Source organism: Prunus persica, chromosome G6 (genome assembly GCF_000346465.2).
Source record: "Prunus persica cultivar Lovell chromosome G6, Prunus_persica_NCBIv2, whole genome shotgun sequence".
NCBI classification, from domain to species: domain Eukaryota; kingdom Viridiplantae; phylum Streptophyta; class Magnoliopsida; order Rosales; family Rosaceae; genus Prunus; species Prunus persica.
Window position 1 is genome coordinate 11,166,120 of NC_034014.1, and position 21,903 is coordinate 11,188,022.

The 21,903-nt window shown below is 35.6% G+C and overlaps 1 protein-coding gene across 1 annotated transcript; it reads right to left on the bottom strand.

Annotated features, from left to right (window-relative positions):
* Window positions 10,792-12,746, bottom strand: LOC109949609. Its single transcript, XM_020565684.1, has 3 exons — window positions 12,363-12,746; window positions 11,256-12,149; window positions 10,792-11,031 (listed from the first exon to the last, which is right to left on the bottom strand). Exons 1-3 carry the CDS (start codon window positions 12,744-12,746, stop codon window positions 10,792-10,794), a joined length of 1,518 nt encoding a protein of 505 aa, XP_020421273.1.

Genomic DNA, 21,903 nt, shown 5'->3' on the forward strand with positions numbered 1-21,903 from the left:
GAAAACTAGGAGTTTGTTTTAATGTTCTTGTTTGGAGTGACTTAATTTAATCTAGCCCTCATGTTCTTCAATTGGTACTTAGGCTCAGCATGCTCAGCAAGCAGGACCTTCTCATGTCAGGTAGCTTTGGACTTTCTGTGAGTGGACTTTATTTTTAAATAAGAATTATTTTCAAAAGTGGAAAGCTATGCATATAGATATTTATATTGGGATAATTTGATTGTTGAAACTTTAATATTGTTTTAATATTTCTTTATAGTATTTTATGGAATCATTGGTATGTTTTTGGATACTTGAAGGTCATGGTTATTTTGGGTTGACTTATTGCTATCTTGATAGCTATTAGCTATGTTTTGAATATGGATATTTTGGGATTCATATTTTCGACACAAGTGATGTCCGGTTGTCTAGGGATATGTGTTGGGTACATGGGATTGTTGGAAAGAGATTATGGAATGGGATTTGGGTTGTGGTTTATGTTAGTCTAGAGTGCTTTTAGCACTACCCTATATACCTCCCCGACGCTTGGATAATTGGATATGTCAAAACCTGGGCACCCTTGACGGGGTGTTTCATAGACCCTTAGTGGGGTAGTCTGCGCACGTAGGACTTGTCATAGGCGCACGAGTATTAAGGATTTTGCTGTGTGTGCTGGTCAGCCCAGTCCCCCGGTTGGACGGCTTGTTTCCTAGCCACATGGTCAATTAAGGATCCTTCCATGTGGTCTAATTAAACAATCCCCTGGTTGGATTGTTTCCCCGGTACAAGTTTGGTAGTGGTCACACCTATATATGTACATATACTATATATATATATATGTATGTACATATACCATTATTCTTATTTATTGGTGAGGATCCTTCCTCTCTCGCTGTGCCAACGGACAAGCGTTTTGGGGGAGAGTGGTTTGGGAAAAAGGGAAAAGTTTTGAGTGGATTTGGGTATTAGTATACCATTACGAGAATGGATTTCACTTTGGTTTTAATTGAACTATATATTTATATATCGGTTTTGAATACTGTTTTGGCATCGTTTTCCAAACGGTGGGGTTAGTATGTTGTTTTCAAATATGATAAAACTTTGTTTTTGTCCACTCACAAGTTTTCTGTTTTGCGCCTCCCAGGCAGTAACTTGATCTGAGCCGAGCGACCGATCGACCGAGCCAAGACTTAAATTTCCTAGCCCTGAACTTCTGTAGGGAAATATTTCTTTGTTTCTATTTCTGTTGAACTTTGTTTTCGGTTGTAAATTGAACTCCTATAGAATTGCTTTGTTATCACACGTGATAGGATTGGATGTAAGGCCAGAGGCCTATTATGTAAAATGTGTGCTATTGTATTGTGCATGCGACTGGTTGAGAATATTTATTGTGCTTTTGACAAGTTGAAAGTTTTGGGAAAAGTCCGTTTTTCAGGGCAGGCTCTGTTGAAATTTGGGCAAAAAGTCTTGAGTCTCTTTTCTTTTGTTCGGAAAGAAGGATATTGTTAGTAAGTAGGCCCGACATAAATTTGATGTTGGAAAAACCATAGGATGGATTCCGAGAAATTCGGAGCTGGTCCTGTCATTCCATCCATTGTGAGATAACATGGGAATTAATTTCCCCTCAAATCAATTCCGTGAACCAAATAGGGCCTTAAGGTTAACACTCTTGCTCACAAATAATTCCTACCAGTTCCGTATGAATTTAAATAAATATATTAAGGAAAAAAAAAGAGCACCATTCTCAATCAACCGAAATAAATTAGCACATATGTGGAGCACATGCCATGTGGATTTAACCAACATATTATTTTTTTTAAACATTATGAAAAAAAAAATTTAAAAAAAATCTAGAAACATCTCAACCAACCATTATTCTCTCAGTCCACCCATCCACCTTCCTCTTCGTCCGGCGAAAATTCAACCGTCACTACCATCACCATCACCCCCCAAATAAGAGAGAGAGAGAGAGAGAGAGAGAGAGAGAGAGAGAGTTGTAGGGTTTTGTTTTAGTTTTTAACTTTTAATTGAATTTAAATTTTAAAATATACAATTTTTTAAAGTATATTTTCTTCTTCTATTTTCAACATTTTTTAATTTTTCTATTATGCTGAAAATATTTTTTTTCCATTTAAATCTACTTGGCACTGTTTTATTGGATATGTAGGCTCCACATATGAGACACATGAGCAAAGTAATGAAATTCTTGATGAAACCTAACGGTATGGACTATTTGTGAGCATGGAAGCTAACCTTAGGGACCACTAATGACAAAAAGAAACATAGTTGACACAACTTGATAATTTTGTAAATCTTAGGAACGTTTTGTGATAAAAACCCTTTAAGAATCTATTTTTTCCCACAAAACTCATCATAAAATAATAATTTTTTTGGACTTTCCTTACAAAAGGATAAAGATTGACAAAGGTCATTTGGACAAGCTTTCTATGTCATTTCACTTTGGTTACTTTATATTGAGTTTTTTCTTTCTTTCTTTTGATTGCTATGCGTGTGGAGGCAATTATTAGTGGATAAATAGAGTAATTTTTATTTTATTACGTTGAAGTTTACTGAATTTTAGCCTTTGATACATCGTTTATTTCATCTCAGTCGCATACATAATGTTTATTTTCTTATCACCTTCATACCTCTGTTAGTTTGACCGTCATTGTTTCCATTAAATAATGACGTGGCAATCAATGTTGCCACATTGACTCATATGTATTTTGTCATATGGACTAAAATAATGAAATATTGACAGGATTCGATCCAAATTCCGCTTTGGAATCCGAGCCAGACCCTGTGCTTGTCCGACACCTGGCGAATGTCGGGCCCAAATGACTTATTTGCCCTTCTATACAAAACGTGATAAACTAATAAGGTTAACGTCTACCGAAAACCGGCAGAGTTTCCCTTATAACTGGCTCAATACCAAAACATTTGCACCTGCTAAACAAGTATATATATATATATATACAACCAAGTGTCAGCATACGTATATATACATTCCAACAGTTCAATTCTCAGTCTAGGGCAAAATATCAGAGCAACTACTAAGAATTTACAAATGAGTGAATCCTTTTACAAAATAAAAATCCTACATCAAAAGAAAGGCGCGGAAGATAGGAAACGGCCCGATGGTGGATTCCTGTGCACGTCTACTGCCCGGGGGCACAAAACAACAAAAAGGGTGAGTGGACCCAAAAACAAAGTTGAGAAAATAGTATATGAACATACTAACTCCATTGTAAAAACAGTTATATAAACTAACTTATTTTCTTTATTTCTGAAATCAATGCATGTATATAATTATACATTTTGAAAACAGTTTAAAACTATCACCTAGGTGTACCCTTATTTCCATCAATTCCTTATATCCGTCAATTCCTTGCATCACCATGTGTGACACATACTCGCAGGTCTCAGTGACACGAGGTCAGTCCGAGCCGCAACTCGCAGGATGCAGGGGACCGTAGTTCACCTGATCCGCATTACTCGCTCCACATGAGTTCGAGTACCAAGGAACTCGTGGGGCAACTGTCAAGCATGCTGACTAAATCAAAGGCAACCAATATAATCCGAAAGCAACATGTAATATCTGGGTACAAGGTGGTTGAAGAAAATATAAAGTTTCTGAAGCAAAACTGTTGAATAATTAACTTTCTGTAACCTTTAAAAAAATTCTGCTGCCATTTATCTGATAATTAACGAGAATATCTTTTTCTATATTCTTTAAAGGAGATTTCACTCGGCAGCATGCAACATAAAATATTTAACAGAATAAAACAGCTTATAACTAAAACTGAACTGCTTAAATTCATTTATTAAAACAAAGAGTCTGGTGCCCGGGTGCCTGATTCAATGATTATAATATTCTATTAATACAATATAGTATTAAATTAAAAACCCTACCCGGCTCCTAAAAGTACGTGAGTGAATTTAAAGTTATCCCTATGCCCATAAAAGCTTTCCTTCCACGTGGGATAGTTTAGCGGTATCTTGGAACTCAAAAAGCACTAAAGTCCAAAAAGTCAATACGGGACCCCACGGGTCCATGACCTCACAATATGATCCGGAAGCCGCTAGAAGGTCCAATATATCTAGGACACATGTCTCGAGGGTATTGGTGTTGATCGGACGGTCGGATTGATCATGATCGTGTAATCGCATAATTTCTAAACCCTAGCCCTAGGGTTCGCGTTTTCAGAGTATCCGGGACTCCGATTTACAATCTGTCGAATCCTACACGATTCTAAAATTATCTAGAGTAATATATCTAAAATTGATTACGATCCAACGGCTCAACAGTATTGAACCCAGAAATCGCACAATATGGAAAATCCGTTCGAGGCTCAAACGGTATCCAAATTGAGATCTGCGAATTCCTATGCGCTCGTGACAACCTAAGGATCGTATCAAGACATAGTGTCACTGCACTATCCTCGCCCACGCGCCGGCAGCGATGAGTGTCCAAAGCGATTACGCATCGCCGGAAAATCTCAAAACCACAGCTCCAAACTCCTATCCTAGGTATAACACCATATTTGGAACCACTTTTGTTCTTAGACCTACCCCAAAAACTGACCGGAAGTGGCCGAACACGGAGGCCGAAAATCGGCCGAATTCCAATTTGCAAACCGAGCTAGTTACGGTCAAAATCGATGCAAACCTACCCAAGCATCAGCTAGAGCATGAAAAATAGCTAGAAGACCGTACCTCACCCGTCCGATTTGGTGGCCGAATGACAGAGTTTGAAGGGTAAGAAGTTCTGTCAAATTCGGCGACTTCCCTTCGATTTTTCCGGCGATTTCACGGCGGCTGGCGTAGGAGAGTGGTCAGTTCTTGAAGAGGGAATCGAGCTGGTCCTGTTGGCACCGACGACAGGGGCAGAGGTGGTTGGTGGTGGGAGTTTTGGAGATTGGAAGGTGACGGCTGGAGGAAGACAGCGAGAGAGAGAGAGAGAGAGAGAGAGAGAGAGAGAGAGAGAGAGAGAGATGAGGTTTTATAAAAAAAAATCTGATTTTTCAAATTATCCTTTTGCCCTTCGTGATATTTTACTCGTATTTTCTTCGTTAAAGCTCCAATTCGAGCCCACTTCGTGTCTACGAACTCATTTCATCGTGCTCTACGCAACGGTGTATGTGGAATTGTCAAATTCTTTTTCGGTCAAAAGTCAACTTTGCGTTAATAATTTATTCCAAGGGCAAAATTGTCTTTCCTCATAATAAATTACTAATTAAATATGAATTTTAGGTTTGGGTCATTACAAATATGTTAATTAATTAATTAAAATTTTAATATATATACAAAAAAACTTATAAATCTTTTAAAAAATTTAGAAGTAAAAAAGAAAAATCTCTCTTTCTCTCTCTCTCTTCGAGGTCGTTGTTTAGCCTGGGGATCATCATTTGGCCCTAGGCCCGTGAGTTAAAGTGGGTAGCCTGAAACCCGAGAGGCCAAAGCTCGGTCTGATCCGATGATTAGGGTCGCTCGACGTGGCTCGCTTGAAGGTTGGGTAGGGTTTGGGCTTAGGATTTGTAACCCTCGGCTTGCCCATGGTTCGGCCAGACTAGGGACGTCCATAATTGGCCCGACTCGACCTAAGCCCGCCTAAGGTCTGACCGTCTATGCCATTCTTTTTGTAAGATTTAATTGATGTACTTCATAACCTTATTTTATACTTAATCAAAATAATGTAATATGTATGAAAAACTAATGAACTTTTATTTTTTATTTTTACACATGTTATAAATTAAGTTGATTTTTTCAATGTTGTCTAAAAGTTTTATAATAAAAGCTTTGTAACAGACAAGCAATATATACATTTTCGGATCCATGAATATTTTAGCGGAGTTGTAATTTTGAAAGGCTAAAAGCTTTATAATAAAAAATTGACAACCAAATATCCTTATAATTTAAACAATACCAATGTCATTCATAAGTCATAGAAAAAAATAGCATTACAATTAACCTACAATTGTTGTCAACTAGGTTTCATATCATGAAAACGTAACATTATATTTTCATCACTAATACAAGTAAAAAAGAAAAAAGAAAAAAAAAAGGCAAAATTCTTGGGTGCACACTTGACAAATTGGTAATCCTTTATAAAGATAAACCCCCCCTGTCCCACTTAAATAAGGAGTTGGGCAAGAGTTTCTGTGAGAACCTGTAAAAAATATACATATATATATAAATAATTATTCATACTATATAATAATTATTTATTAATATGAATTTTTTTTATTTACATATTTATTGTGAAGACTTATATGTTATTAAATCTTAAGTCTAGTATGAGATTATCCCTTTAGTTGAAAGATGACACTATTTTTTTTCCACGTGTAGAGACTTAGAATTGGTTTTAATCATTGGTTTTAATCAAATCATCATTGCCATACCACCTTGCATGATAGTAACAAGTGGTGTTGTGTGTTGTGAATTTTAGACAACCTGTGAAAAATGGAGATTATAAAGATTAGTCTGAAAAAAAATTATACTCGCAAGTGCACAAGGTCAATCATAATATAGTATGGCAAATACAAGGTCATTCCAATTAGTCTAAGCTAATTTACTTCACAAAATACTTTAACTACTCTAATTATATAAGCAAGACATTAAACACGTAGCATACTCACGTAAACACAAAAGGGGTTTGTGAAAGACAACGCAAGTAGAAAGTCACGAAACACAAGGATGAGAAATTCAAATTGATAGAAGCACTAGGACAATGAATTCACCACTAGTAATCCGATCTAGCCTCCTATTCACCTACCTTTTAACTAACCATTTGATGTCGCCGCTTAGTTTTCCTTTTTCATAAATTACCTGTGGTATTTAGGCTAACTTGTATATTCCTACATGCAATTCGCCTATGATATTTAGATCAAATATCAATACATAGAAACTCATTAAGATCAGTGAAAACCTCGAACAAGCATGTGAACCCTAGGAGTATGGTATTTACCCTAGACGAATTACAAATCCTAATCACAAGAAGCAAGCCTCAAATTAAGTATGGTATTTACTCTAATTTGCATCCGATTTACTCAATTACAAGTCTAGATGGTGATCAAGCATCAAGATAATCAACCAAGTTATTAAGCACAGTGATTAAGAATCCAACATCAAACGACAATCAATAGATAGGTAAAATAAGAAAACTAGATTATCATACTAAGGCTACATCATGCCCTAGCAAAGGAAAATTAGTTACACATAATCATAGAATTCGACATAAACAAAAACATAAGGAAGAAACAATAAAACTTAGCCAATTGCGGTACTCTTCCAGTGTCTCCAATTTCTTGTAGTCTTTTTCTGTCTCCCTTTCAAAGGAGTTATTTCTCATGCTTAAATAAAACACCACACGTCTATTCCTACCCTATCTGGGCTTCTACAGCAGCCCAAAAATAAAGAAAAACCTAATTAAAACATAAATTCAACATGGGTAAGTAATTGACTCCTCTTCCTACTTTGACTGGGATAACACGTCAGTTACTTTGCACGCACGTTTGGGGTTGTTCTTCCTCCAAGAAAATTCGACAAAAATATGTAAATTGTAGGTCTTTGTCCTATCTTTCAAGAAAGTCTTCAAATAGTCATTACAGTAGCACAGTTTTGACGGGATTGCACCATATGCTGACTTAACTCCAAAGACTGCTCTTATTGACTACTTCTAAAAATTCTAGAAAAATTCCACAATCATCTTCAAGATCTTAGCTTTCATCTCCAACTAGTCTTGTTCCACCAAAAAGTCGTATTTCCGTTGAAAATAAATTACTTGCTCTGGAAAGCTAAAAATTAAGAAAAAAAAGTAATAAGTCCTTTTTAAATAAAATTCTCCTACAAAAACTAAGTATAAAGAGTACATAAATGTGTAAATTTAAGGACTTATCATTGTGATATCATTGGTCAAAGGTGGATGACTTACATTATTCCCTTACTTTTCTATCTTATCTTTTAGTGGTGGTGTTATGATATCATTGGCCAAAGGGGGATGAGTCACATTATGCCCTTACTTTTCTATCTTATCTTTTGGTGGTTTAAAATATTGTATATATAAATATTATTTGGTTGCATCCGTAGCCTCTTTTATAAGTATCATGCTTCCTTACTTTAATCATTCATTCCAATCTTTTAAGATATATTTCTTCTATTAAGTAGTGTTTTAGAGAGAGAGAGAGAGAGAGAGAGAGAGAGAGAGAGAGAGAGAGAGAGAGAGAGAGAGAGAGAGAGAGAGAGAGAGAGAGAGAGAGAGAGAGAGAGAGAGAAACAAGATGAAGAACGCGTGTGTTTGTCTTGCAATATTTTATACTTATCATGGTGAGTGGGTTATGTAGTGTGTTCTAAAAGTTCTTATTTTGTGATAAATGTGAAAATCATGGATTTATTCTATTTACAAATCTCTCTCTATTTTCAAGTCAAGCATGTCTAATTTGTGCAATATTTCATAAAATATATATTATTTGGAGTTTTGTGAAGTATGTATTATTTATGGAACATGAGAACTTTAGTGACGGGGTATTCAAAGGATAAATGTACTAGACAGGGACATATGGCAGTGAGTCCGATAGGGGTCACGTACTGGATACAATTTGTGAAGGATAACCAAGATATGAAGTAATGATGTGATGTGATTTGGATTGTGTATCTTTTTATTATATTTTTCTAGAGTGTGTAAAATGGCATTGCTTGACTAGCATATCACATAATATACTCACTAAGCGGTGGTTTACTCATCCCTCACCTATTTTGTTTTTAGATCAATTAGTGGACGAGACAAAGCAGAAACCAGAGAAGTTGGATTAGTTTAGAGTGATAAACTTTTATTTATATCTTGTACGCTTGTAAGATTGTTATTATAATATATATATATATAATGGTAATGTATTTTAACCCATTTTTCAGTCTTTTTATTTATTTCTTTCAATTCACGTACTTGATTATGGAATATTCTTTATTTCCGGATTGGGGCGTGACAATTTCCTTTTTTTAAAATTTTTTTTTTTAAAATCCTTGTTTAAAAAAAAAAAAGGAAAAGAAAGCCTTATTATTAAAATCCCTATAGTTTCAGCCTTTTATCCTTTTTTATGCAGGCCTTAGATAGAATGTTGTTAGAGCCCACGAATCGGCCGTCCAGGTTTCCTTTTTTTATTTTTATTTTATAAATTTATAATATTTTATTTTATTTTTATTTTAATTTTTTAAAGCCTGGTCCAAAATGATGTCGTTTTGACTAGGATTTTTTTTATTATTTAAAAAAAGGAGCTAACAAAATAGTAACAAACTTCGCTTAGCCTTTTCGTCGAACACTTAGAGCGCGCCACCTAGTTTGAGCAGATGGGCAATATGCAGCACCTACAATGTGTACACTATATCTTTTAGTGCCCCGTTTTTGTCAAGTTCAAATTGAATGGTTCAATAAAGAATTTGAAGGCTTAGTATGATCTTATTAATTCTAATGAGACAAAATGCTTAAATTTTCATGATGTCAATCCTAATTTAAGATAAAAGTAATATATTTTCATAAAATTCATTTGTAGGTATAATATTTTTTTTATAAATATATTGGCTATTGGTCTAGGTTTAGTAAAAGAGTTTGGTTATTATATTCTTGTTTTCTTAAGTTATGTAGTAATCTATACTATTGTTTTAGAGAAAAATCTTTATCCATCACTTTTGACCCAAAAAAAAAAAGGTGTGTAAAAAAAAAAAATTTAAAAGACTTATAAATTTTTTTTATAAAAAAAAGAAAAAAGCTTGGCATGTTTAGGCCCATGACAAACTGGCCCTATGGACGGTCCCGAGCCAAGCCCTTTGAAACCTCGGCATGCATGGCTTGAAAAATTTAAAAAGCTCCAAAGGTCAAGCTTGAACCCAAATATTTCGGGTCCACCCAGCCCAATGACTAACCCTAGTTCAACTTGTTCTCCCTCTCCATATCCCTATCCTTATTTCTTCAAGAGTTTTTATCAAAAATAGTCAAAATTTACCCTCCACTTTCAAAAATGTCAGTTTTTATAAAATCTTTCAAATATAGCCAAAAACTCACCTAAATAGACACAAATGCCCTTAAAAATTAAAACCCACATAAACTTGAAAAGAAAGATCATGTACAAACGGGATGTTGAGTTTGAATCTGCCAATGGAAAAAAACAAGTCCAAGGATCAACATCTACAAAGAGATCCCATGCTGCCAAGGTCACAATCTCTCCGGGAGGGTCTGTACTTTAGCTTGAACTACAGCTTCACTGATAAAACAAGTTGTTCACCTTCCTTCTCAGGTAATGTTATTTCTCTTGAAAATGGCTAAGTATTGAATCTATCTGCAGAGATGTGCAGAGACTTCGAGATAGTATAAAAGAAAAGATATGTTATCAAAGTATTGAATCTATGTGCAAAGACTTTATCCTCACATGGGCCAAACCAAAAGCATTGCATCTCTACTGTAATATCATCTCAAATCTACAAAAATTGTGAGGGAAAGCATGCTTTATTCCAAATCTTCAAAAGTTTACACCAAAAAATTTAAGAAAATTATAAAATTAAATATTCATCCATTGTTCATATACTAATTCATAAATTTAAATAGTAAATTATTACACATATCTACAAGGTAGGATGAAGTGCAATCGGATTCTTGCAAGTTTGTCGATAATGGCCAGTTGAACCACATCTTGAACACTTACGAGTTGATGGTTCTTCTTCGCGTGATGGGATTCTCTTTTCCTTGCGCCTGCCGTACCTTTTTCGTGTAATTGGTGGTAGGACAATTCTATTTCGTACGTCATTAGGTACCACCCAATCTGTCTAATCCCCAACTGGCCAAATAGGTTCTGCATACGCAATGACCAATGAATTTGTAGTATAATATTGTGAACACATTGGGTAACATGAAATTTGTCGATGCCTACATGCAGCACAAGCATGTGCACATGGTAGTTGGTCAAGATCAAACTCTCGGCACGTGCAACACTTCCTCTCTAAATTTACAACTTCAACACGACATCCATCATATACATGAAATGAGTAAGCCTCAATGGGAGAAACCTGCACATTCAAGAAACAAGAAATAAATTTACAATACTCCGCAATTATTTTATTTGAAATATTTTCAAAAGATCTATTGAATATTATCATGCATATATTCCTTAAATAAAAGAACAAATAAAAATATCAGCAAAAACAACAAAAGAAAATGTTTGCCCACTCTGTCAAATGTCTGCATATATTCTTTACTTGCAACAAAATAAAGTTTAATGAATTTGAAATACCTGTAATGACAACCCTTTCTTGTTATTTTCTCGCACCAAATTGTCTGCCCACTCTGTCAAATGTGAATCCATTTTAGCTGCCTCAGTTCGATGTTCATGGAACCACTTTTGAAGTATATTCATTCTTAAATACTCCATAAAATTGGTAATAGGTAGTTTACGAGCATCTGTGGTGATTGAGTTGAGACATTCGGCAATATTTGTTGTCATTAGGTTGTACTGCTTCCCATTGAAGTGTGCACGAGCCCACTTTTCATATCCAACCGCATTAAGATAATCACCCGCTTTGGAATCAACATTAAATATTTGCACCATAAGACGATCAAATTCATGAACAAGATATGCTTTAGCAGCTCTAAAATACAACGAATGCGCTCTCTCATGCTTAAAATGGCTCTTAAGATTCTGACTTATATGGAATATACATGCCCCATGATGAGCATCTGGAAATATAGTGGAGATAGCCTTACGAATGCTTTCATGTCTATCAGAAATGAAAACTAAGTCATTAATATCCCCAATAGCTCCCCGTAATTTTGTCAAAAACCAATTCCAAGATGCATCATTCTCTGAATCTCCAACTCCGAATGCAACAGGGTATGTTTGGTTATTTCCGTCTTTGCATGTGGCAACAAACAATGTCCCACGATATTTACCTTTTAAAAATGTTCCATCAAGTGCAATTACTGGCCTAATAACAGTGCGAAATCCTCTTATGCAAGGTCCAAGTGACATGAAAAAATACATAAAATGATTATTACTGTCAGTTTCAATATGAGTTATCGTACCAGGATTTTTGGCTTCTAACATAGCACAATATGATGGAAGTATCGCATAAGATTCCTCTGGCGATCCCCTAACCAACTCCAGTGCATGTTCCCTAGCTCTCCAAGCCTTCACATAACTTATACTCACACCCATGTCCTTTCACATATCCTCCATGATGTCGTGGGGTCTATGTACTCGTGATACACCCTCGTACTTAGATTTTATGCATTGGCCAATAAGAGAACTACTTGGCTGTCGATGATGGCGATGAATAGCATCCAATGAACATGAGTGTTTTGTAAAATATTTTTTTACCATAAAATATGAGGATTTTCATACCTTGGATGCACGCAGTTTCCACATGCATCGGTCATCAACACAACTAACTTCAAATCTTTCTTTATTGGATCTCTTCACTTTGAACTCATAATTTTTTGTCATAGCATCAATACCCAACTTCGTTTTTATATCCTCCTTAGTCTCATACACTTGACCTACAATTATATCTCCACTTGCATTGCATAGCTCTGTCATGTCTGATCCATGTACATTGTTTTTATCCTTGTTCCTGGCATTTGGTTTGTTGGAGTTGGGTTCATCATAGTGCACATTGAAAGTTGGAACATCATCACATCCCATGTTTTCACGAGGCAAGTCATTGAATTCAACATTATCTTGGAACGCATTATCAACCTCTACATGTGGCATATCCTCAAATTGCATGTTCTCACAAAGCAACTCATCTAGCTGTGTTGTATTGTTTTCCTCTTCATATTCTGAGTCCTCAATTTATGCATTTCCCAAATCATTTTCTGAATCATGGTGTTGATCATTATCTTCTAAATCAGCTTGAGTACCCAAGTTGAGGTTCATTGGCATTGGTTGATTGCTTCCACTTCCATAACAAAATATTTTACGCTTCAATGTAATGCATAATGGAATCTTGTAAGTCCTTGAAAGACTTTCAAAAATAAAAGCTCTCATATCATCATCATCAACTATTTCTGCAAGCCATGCACTTTTCATTGCATCGTATATGACTTTCATAGTTATCTCATACTCATTTCGGTCCACATTTACAATGTCATATACCTTATTCTGAAGCTCTTCTAACGTAATTTTATCTGAAACAAGTAGTCCTTTTGTTTTGCAATTTTTGTATGTTGAGTTAACCCACTTTCCATCGTAGTTAATCAAAATTGTCAAACTAGACATCCTGAAAGGTAAACCAACATAATAAAAAATACAATACACATTGAGAAAACATTGAGAAAACCATATACATATTTATGTCAGAATAGCAAATATATATATGATTTGTATATTTTGTTGTCAGAATAGCATATCAGTAATCATGTGCAGTTTGAGTATACCACAGGAGAAACACTCACAACATCCACGAAACACAAGAAACATATTTACAGAGAGGAAATTTCCAATTATTTCTGCTAGGGGATGGATTTGCATGGATCATTGTAAAGTACTTTATACTCTTTGGCCAATCCCAATGGGCAACACGTCTGTATAGCCTCAACGCTCTTAGGATCAAGGCAGACCCAAATTGGAAATATTTTATTCATCCAAATCGAAAAAGAAATACAATTAATAAGTTCTTTATCTTCAAATCCAATCCAACAAACAAAATTAATAAGTTGAATGAACTACTTCAAGTGGCCAACAGAAAACCATGGAATTAAAACAAAGATGGAAGGATAGAGAGAGAGAGAAAAGCAAACCTGGAATTACAGATCGATAAGTTGAATTAGAGAGTGTTGGAATTGCTTCAGGCAAAGGCTACAGACGTGTGTGCTCAGCAGTAGTTCGATTAAAGGCTACGGATGTGCGTGCGAATCCAAATTTTGTGTAGTAGGGTTTTGCCTTTTAGGTTTAATTTTTAAGGGTATTTGTGTCTATTTATGTGAGTTTTTGGCTATATTTGAAAGATTTTATCAAAACTGACATTTTTGAAAGTGGGGGGTAAATTTTGGCTATTTTTGATAAAAACTCTTTCTTCAACGACCATGAAAAAAAATAATTAAAAAAAGAGAAAAAAAACCTGCAAGTCACCCTCCCCCTTCATCTCTCCCTCCTACCCCTTCCACCTTCCACTCTCATTCCCCTTATGATCTCTCTCTCCCATATTTATCTCTCTCTACACTCTCTCTTTTCACGGTGGAAAAGAAAAATCAAAATCAAGACCACTCCATTGTAGCTTGAATCGGCGGAGTGTGGTGGTTAATTGAAGCATGGGTGGAGAGGGAAGTATAAGGTTGGTTGAGGGGAATAAAACCTGACCAAAATCATGGCCAGTGGTGGCCTGTCGGGAGCGATGTCTATGAAAAAATGACAAGGAAGGGGTTGACAAGAGAGAGGGAGGCGAGGGGAGGTGCGTTGGGGAGAGGATGAGGGGGAGAAAGTGTTTTTTTAGTAATTTTTATATATTAGTTTTTATGTATTGAACAATTTAAATAATTAATTAGTCCACGTGGCAAAAATATGGGTGGCTCCATGTGGCAATATTATTTAACAGAAAAGATGACAATCAAACTAACAGAGATATGAAAGTGATATGAAAGTAAACATTATGTATGTGACTAAAATGAAAAAAACTTGATGTATGGAAGGCTGAAACTCTATAAACTTCAATGCAGTAAAATGAAAATTATCCGAACAAATAAGAAAACAAAATAGTAGAAAAACATGAATAGATACATAATCAAAGTTTTGAAAGTAAAGGTTTTAATGTTGGAAATTAAATTGAGAATAGATAGAAAATTTGGCTTTGAGGCACGTTACTACGTTTTCCTTAAGTGATATTTGCCCCGTCTCAATAGATTTTGCTAATAGATTCTAGACAAATCACTTCCAAGATACATTGGAATTATAGAGTTTAGCAAAAACTGAAATTCCCTTAGAGTTTCTACAAGAAAATTGTATGATATAATGAGAAGAAGAGTTAGAGAGAGATTGACTTCTGCTGTGTTTAGAAGTCCCATGTTGTGGGGTTTTTATAGATTCTAGTGAGAGTCAAAAGTACCAATTTGATTTTGGTGAAAAGGTGCCAAAACACTCTTTCGGTGGAAAGATGCCTCTTATTGAATATAATTGTCAATACCCATTGTTCACAACTGTTGGAATACTTTTCAAAGGATAACTTTGTTTCACAATGCACCTACCGACTCATCACTAATATATGCAATCTGTCATATATCTATTTATATATATATATATATATATATATTTGAAATCTCTAACAATTCCTTCCAATTTCAAAATATATCATTATATAAACAGGAAATATCATTCAAACCAATTATAAACATATATTACAGTACCAACAATTCTTATCCAAATTGTAATATACTTTAGGCTTATTTGTTCATATACCTCCCGTGGTTTACAAAGTGTCTCAAATTGCCCCTTGACTTTTGTAATGGCACAAATTACTCTCTTAACTCCCATTCCATTATAAGGTTGCCCCATACTGTGAATTTTCAACGAAAAATTGTTATCTCAGCTGATGTGGTAGGGGTACTCGAGTAATTTCATAAAAGTGGCAAATATTGATCAGAAATTGGCATCCAACATGGCTATTGGTGGGACCCATGAGAGAGTATGTTATAATGAGTTGGGGTTTTGAAAATTTCAAACCATTCAAGCCCGCCAAATTTCCCCCAATTTTTTCCAAAATCACAACCCTAGGTTCCCCCTGCAACAAAACAACTGGAGATCCCTAAAATTGGCATCGTCATTGCTCGAAATTGGGGTCTCCTTGCTGGCAATTGGGGGTGTTTTGGCGAATCTATGTTTTGGTTCAATTGAAAAAGTTGAAAAAGATATGGAAGTGAGAGAAGCAAGGCAGGCAAGGCAGGCTTCACAATGTTACTGTGGAAAGGTGGCAAGAATTATAACTTCTTGGACTAATTCAAACTCAGGAAGACTATTTCAAGTTTGTCCACTCTCAAAGATAAGGTTCTTGGATCAATTCAAATCTAGGTTTGTTGTTAATAGGTTGAAACAATGAATTTTTTGTGGTGGGTTGATGTAGGGAAGAGTTAACAAAGGATGTGGTTTTTGGGAGTGGGTTGATGATGAAATGTGCGATCATTCCAAGATGGCGATACCTTCCTAAGGAAAATTGATAGGTTGGAAGAGGAGAATGCAGAGATTCAATTGAAATCAAGAATACTGGTTATTGCTCTTGTGCTATCATGGTTGATTACACGTGTTGTTATCATGGCATGAGGATGATTCGAAACTGAGAGGAGAATATGGATGTGTTAATAGATGTAATATGGTTGTGTTTATGGATGTAAGAGGTGTTGTAATGTGTTAATGGATGTAATTTGGCTGTATTTTGCAATGTAATAGGTGTTGTAATATGTTAACTGTGTTTTGGTATGAACTGGATATGAAGTTTGCAAGTTTGGAGCATTTTTTTTAATTTTATATATAAAGTATAAGTCTTAAGGATTACATATACCATATGCAGGATTACACAAAAGAGACAACATAAAAGTGGTAATATAAAAGTTTTATGTGTAAAATATAAAGTCTCCAATTCAAATATAACACAAAAGAGGCAATAAAAATTTTCATTTGCATTTCAATTCAAAAATTGAAAAACATCAACCATCTACGGGATTTCACCGCATATGTATCCAAAATATGTCCAAAAAACTAGTGTCGAATTGTGAATCTTTACATGACCAAAAAACATGCAACCCAAACTTGCCTAAAGTAAAATAACAAAAAAAGCAACCCCCAAGTTCATAACAAAATAAGCAACCCAATCATGTCCTTATTCAACTCCCATTCTTCATCATGGGTGAAAAAATGGGTTCTTCACAAAGTGCTTCCTCTGTAAAGATGCTTGTGACTTCTTTCTCTGCCTTTGATGTCCCCTATATTTGGTATAGTAGGTGCACTTATTGAAGCTTCACTTTGTTGTGTGGGAACCAAGCATTGGGAGCTATCTCCTTGCTTATTTCCTTGCCTAGTTTGACATCCTCCTGGATTTGGTATACTAGGTGCACTTGTTGAAGTTTTAGTTTGTTGTGAGGGAACCAAGCCTTAGGAACCATCTCCTTGCTTCTTTTTCCTAAACTGCCTTGTATGTTGGCCATTAGATTCATCTATATTGGCACTTCTTCTCACCTGAAAAATAAGAATTTCTAACCTAGGTCAAATTGAAAAGTCTAAAAATAAGAACCTTAACTATAGGTCAAAATAAGAGCTTACATGAAGTTTTGTTTTTGGTGATTTCTTCTTGGGAGGCTTTAAGAAAGGGTTTTTAGATTCCCGAGATGGGTAAAAATTGAGTAAATACAATTGAGGAGCTTACAATTTATTATAATAAAAAAATAATTTTTGTAGCACAGTGAGAAAAAGCCTTCATCATACCTTACAACCTCTTCGATTATATCCTTTTCCCCCACAATTGCCAGATTTTAGTGGAATTCCATACTTTGGCAGCTAGTATGGATTCTTTGGCTTCTTAGGTTCATCAGCAGCTTTATTCCTTGCCTTCTTAATTCTACCAGGCTGCTTGTGGTATTTGGAAGGCTTCAATGGAGGTAGCCCAGTCTTCACCCATTGATCTTGGCTCAGCATTGGCATAACCATAGGTTCATAGGCTTTCATGAAAGTTTCTTTCTTGTACCAATCAGCCATATAGTCCTTAGGGGCTCCATGATACCTACTAATGACAGCACAAGCATGTTCACAGGGTAGCCTAGTCAAATCCCAACCTCTACATGAACAAGAGTGGGCATTCAAATCAACAGCAAGTGTCCTCCCACTTTAGTGCATAACCTGGAATATGTTGATTCCAGTAGCCTTGTGAATGTACCACTAACCATTTCCTTTAATTTTTTCTAAAATACCTTTAATCCTTTGCCCCATCTGTTCATGCCACTTGTCACATGTAACCTTTCCTGTAGCCATCAATAGCATAATGTACAACCTAATTTTTGGAAGAGGTCTTGAAATGTGTCCTACTTCAATTCCTAGGATCTTTTTCTGCTAGCCAATTATGGGCAGGTCCAGACATGTTCAACATCTTATTCATCTCTTCATTAAATCAAGGCACTGTTGTAGTCCTTGTAATGGATTCCATTTGCTGCTTCAATGCAAGGCTTTTGTGCTTCATCATAAAGTTTGCAAGCAAATGCTTTAAGTAGTGCCTATGCTCACCATTGGGGAATAAAGCATGTATAACATTAATGAGACCCTTTTGCTTGTCAGACATGAAGACATAACCATTACTGTTGGCAATATTCAAATCAACAACAAGAATTTTCAAAAACCACATGTAAGTACTAAAACTGTCAACTTTTGCAACAGCATATGCAATTGGATACATTCCGTTATTTGCATCAATCCCAATTACGGACAACAATTTCTCTGGATGGGGCTCCTTTAAATGGCAACCATCCAAATATATTACATGCCTGCAACCTTCCAAAAAGCATTTCTTGCATGCACTAAGACATATGTACAACCTTTGAAACTGAGGTCTATTACCATCTAATTCAGACTTAATGAGCATAGTGCTTCCAACATTTCTATTCCTTAATTCATTACAGTATTCATATTGTTCAGTGTAATTTCCCTATACTGCTAAAGCCCTTGCTCAATACACAGTTGCTTTGGAAAGGGTGTAACCATAATCCAAGTGCACTTGCTCTAGAAATGATGATTCAGTCTAGTTTGGATTCATCCTTAATTGCCCAACATACCTTTTAGCTAACCACTTAGCAATCACATGTATATTCTTACTACCCTGACTATATGCATGTTCATATCTACATGTTTTCACTTGCAAGAGTGTGCTTCCATTTACCTTGAATGTATACACAACAAATGGACATGAACTTTCACACACAACCCTTATTTTGTCTAAATCATTATTCATAAATTTCAACTCTCTTTCCGAATTGACGGAATGTCTCCTCACATAGCTTTTCAAAATAATGCAGCAGTAGAAAACCTTAACCCAAGTGTGAATATTGGCTTCTTCATGTCAATTTCATGCCTAAAACCCAAACTCTTTGGCATTCTTTTCATCTTCCTTCTTGCTTCATCTTCATCTGAAGATGTATTTGGGCCTGTAAGTGCAACCTCATCCTCTCCAGTGACATCTCCGTCATTATCTTCCTCAGCATTTGGATCCATATCAATAGTGATATCATCAACATAACCATCAAACCAGATATCATCCTTTGTATAATCAACAGTGTTAGCTTCCTCATCTTCAGACCATGCATAATCATTTTGCACAAAGTCTAGATCAGTTGCATCCTTATCCTCAAAACTAGAACTCTCACCAACCTCTTGCACATTCACATTATCTTGCTCATGCACATCATCTTGCTCTTGCACATGCACATCATCTTGCTCTTACACAGGCACATCACCATGCTCTTGCACATTCACATCACCAAGCTCTTGCACATGCACATCACCAAGCTTTTGCAATTGTTCCTCTAATTATATCACTTCATTTGAAGTTTTTCAGCCTCGTGATTCAAATATAACACAATAACCTTCTTATTTCTCTTAGGAATTGTATGCATAATCCCTAACAGGCTATCATCGCATCCTATGAGAACAACTTTCCTAATCTGTGCAACAATACCATAGAATTCCATGCCGTCTTTATATCCAAAATCCTTAACTATCGCACATATCTCTAACATTGACATGTAATTAGCCTCACAATAATCAAACCAACTTATAGAACCACCTAAGTAAAACCATTGACTTTCACTTGACCCTTTGTACACAAGCTTACCTCCATGAAACATCTTAAATGTGATCAAATCATCACCATCTTCATCTATCAATTTTAGCACAGCAAATATCCCATTAATAACTAGTCAATGCACTTCCTGTGCTATTCAATTAAATATAGCCAAATTCACAACCTAATTCATCCCCCAAAAACCATGACTATTTAACCCATACACTGACAAACTCATATAACAGACAACACAAGGACCACCCAACAAGGACCACACAGTTCACACATTCCAGCACACATGAAGGAGAAGGAAACATAAAGAAGACATGTTAGGCCAAAAAAAGACATTCAACAAAAAAAGGACATAAACAAGATAGAGGCATATAGCGGAGAAAGAATAAAGAAGAGACAAGAATGAGACCACTTACACACGGGTTGAGAACCTCCAGCTTCTCAAAGCATAGTCATTTTCGCACTACTTCACTGTTGCTAGATAGAACTTTACACTCACGAAATCACTACACACATAGAAAAGCAATTCCTAAACCCTATTCAAAGATGCGCTACCTAAAATCCAAGAACCCTCATTGAAGATTCCTTTGGCTTGAACAGCTGAGCCATTCTATTTCTTCACTTTCACAAATCTAAAATTTTCGAAACCCTAACCCAGTATGACATACTATCTCATACGTCCCACCAATAGTCACGTCAGATGCCAATTTCGGATTAATTTTTGCCACTTGTATGAAATTACTCAAGTACCCCTACCACATTAGCCCAGATAACGATTTTTCGTTGAAAATTCAAGGCATGGGGCAACCTTAGTAACGGAATGGAAGTTAAGGGAGTAATTTGAGCTATTACAAAAGTTAGGAGGCAATCTGAGACACTTTGTAAACCATAGGGGGGATTTGAACAAATAAGCCTATACCTTAAACACTTCTATAAAATCATCCTTGCATGTTCTTGTATACAAGAAGGTATCTTTCGGTTTTAACCTTCAATTAGTGTAAGTATTTCAAAGATTTGATGGAGATAACGGTGGCCTTTCCATACGTTAAACTGTGTGTGCATTTTGTCAAAACCGGATAATACCACATACATGATCACATTAAAATTTCCTTGTAAAAAATTCTGAACTGAGTAAGCACTATTATGGCCGTGTGCTACTTCCTAGTTTCATAAATATTTACAAGAGAAACACCCAAAAAACTCTTGTTAGAAGCCACACCACTTCTTATATTTATATAGGTGAGGTTACTCATGATATGTCCCTACTAATAAGGACATGAAAAACAATGATCTGTCCCTACTAACAAGGACATGAAAAACAATCATACCTCACTAAGAGTTTAATAAACTCATCCTCTTTATCACAACACTATGCACTGAGCATCCTGAAATAGGGTATATAAATTTATTCTGTGCTTATTCAATTCACATATTAGTAACTTGTTATTACCCATTTAACTTTGGTATAGTGATGTTCTAGGAAAAGTTGGGTTACCATTACTGGTGATTTAAGTAAAGGATTTCAACCCCATTCCACTAGATGTACTTTTTACCATATCTTTAGAGAGTCCCTTAGTAAATGGATTTGTCAAATTTTTATTTGACCTTACATACGTTAGCGAAAAGGCCAAAGAAAAGTAAACGTCTATTTACAGAGTTGAGGGATCCACTCGCATACTTTGTCAATTATGAACATTATGATCTTGTCGTACCAAGGGACTACATTGCGAAAGAAGACAGTAACATTAGCATAAAGAGAATTTTGGCTAGACCAACATAAATTATAGGCTTATTTATAGATACGCCCCTTGTACTTTCAAAATAGTCTCAGATTACCACATGTTCTTTGAAATGTCTCACTATACCACCTATATTTCAATAAGTGTCTCACGTTAGCTATTCCATCAGATTTGGAAGAAGTTCTGTTAGTTGATGTGGCCCCCACTTCTTTTCAATCTCTTAACAAAAGAGAGGAAGGCTTAGTCAGGTTGAGAAAAGGGGGAATTTGGGAGAAGAAGGTTAGGTTGAGGTAATTCAAATATGGAAACTAGAAATACTATATTGGAGTAATTTTGCGTGGAATACGTATCGTGTTTCAATCAAAAGCACTAAATGAATTGTATA

Excerpts from the sequence above, each read along its gene's own strand:
- LOC109949609 (XM_020565684.1), bottom strand. The coding sequence starts at position 12,746 with ATGCAATTTGAGGATATGCCACATGTAGAGGTTGATAATGCGTTCCAA. Across the intron at positions 12,150-12,362 it reads GGAAACTGCGTGCATCCAAG|GCTTGGAGAGCTAGGGAACA; the intron begins GTATGAAAATCC and ends AGTTATGTGAAG. Across the intron at positions 11,032-11,255 it reads AGAAAGGGTTGTCATTACAG|GTTTCTCCCATTGAGGCTTA; the intron begins GTATTTCAAATT and ends TTGAATGTGCAG.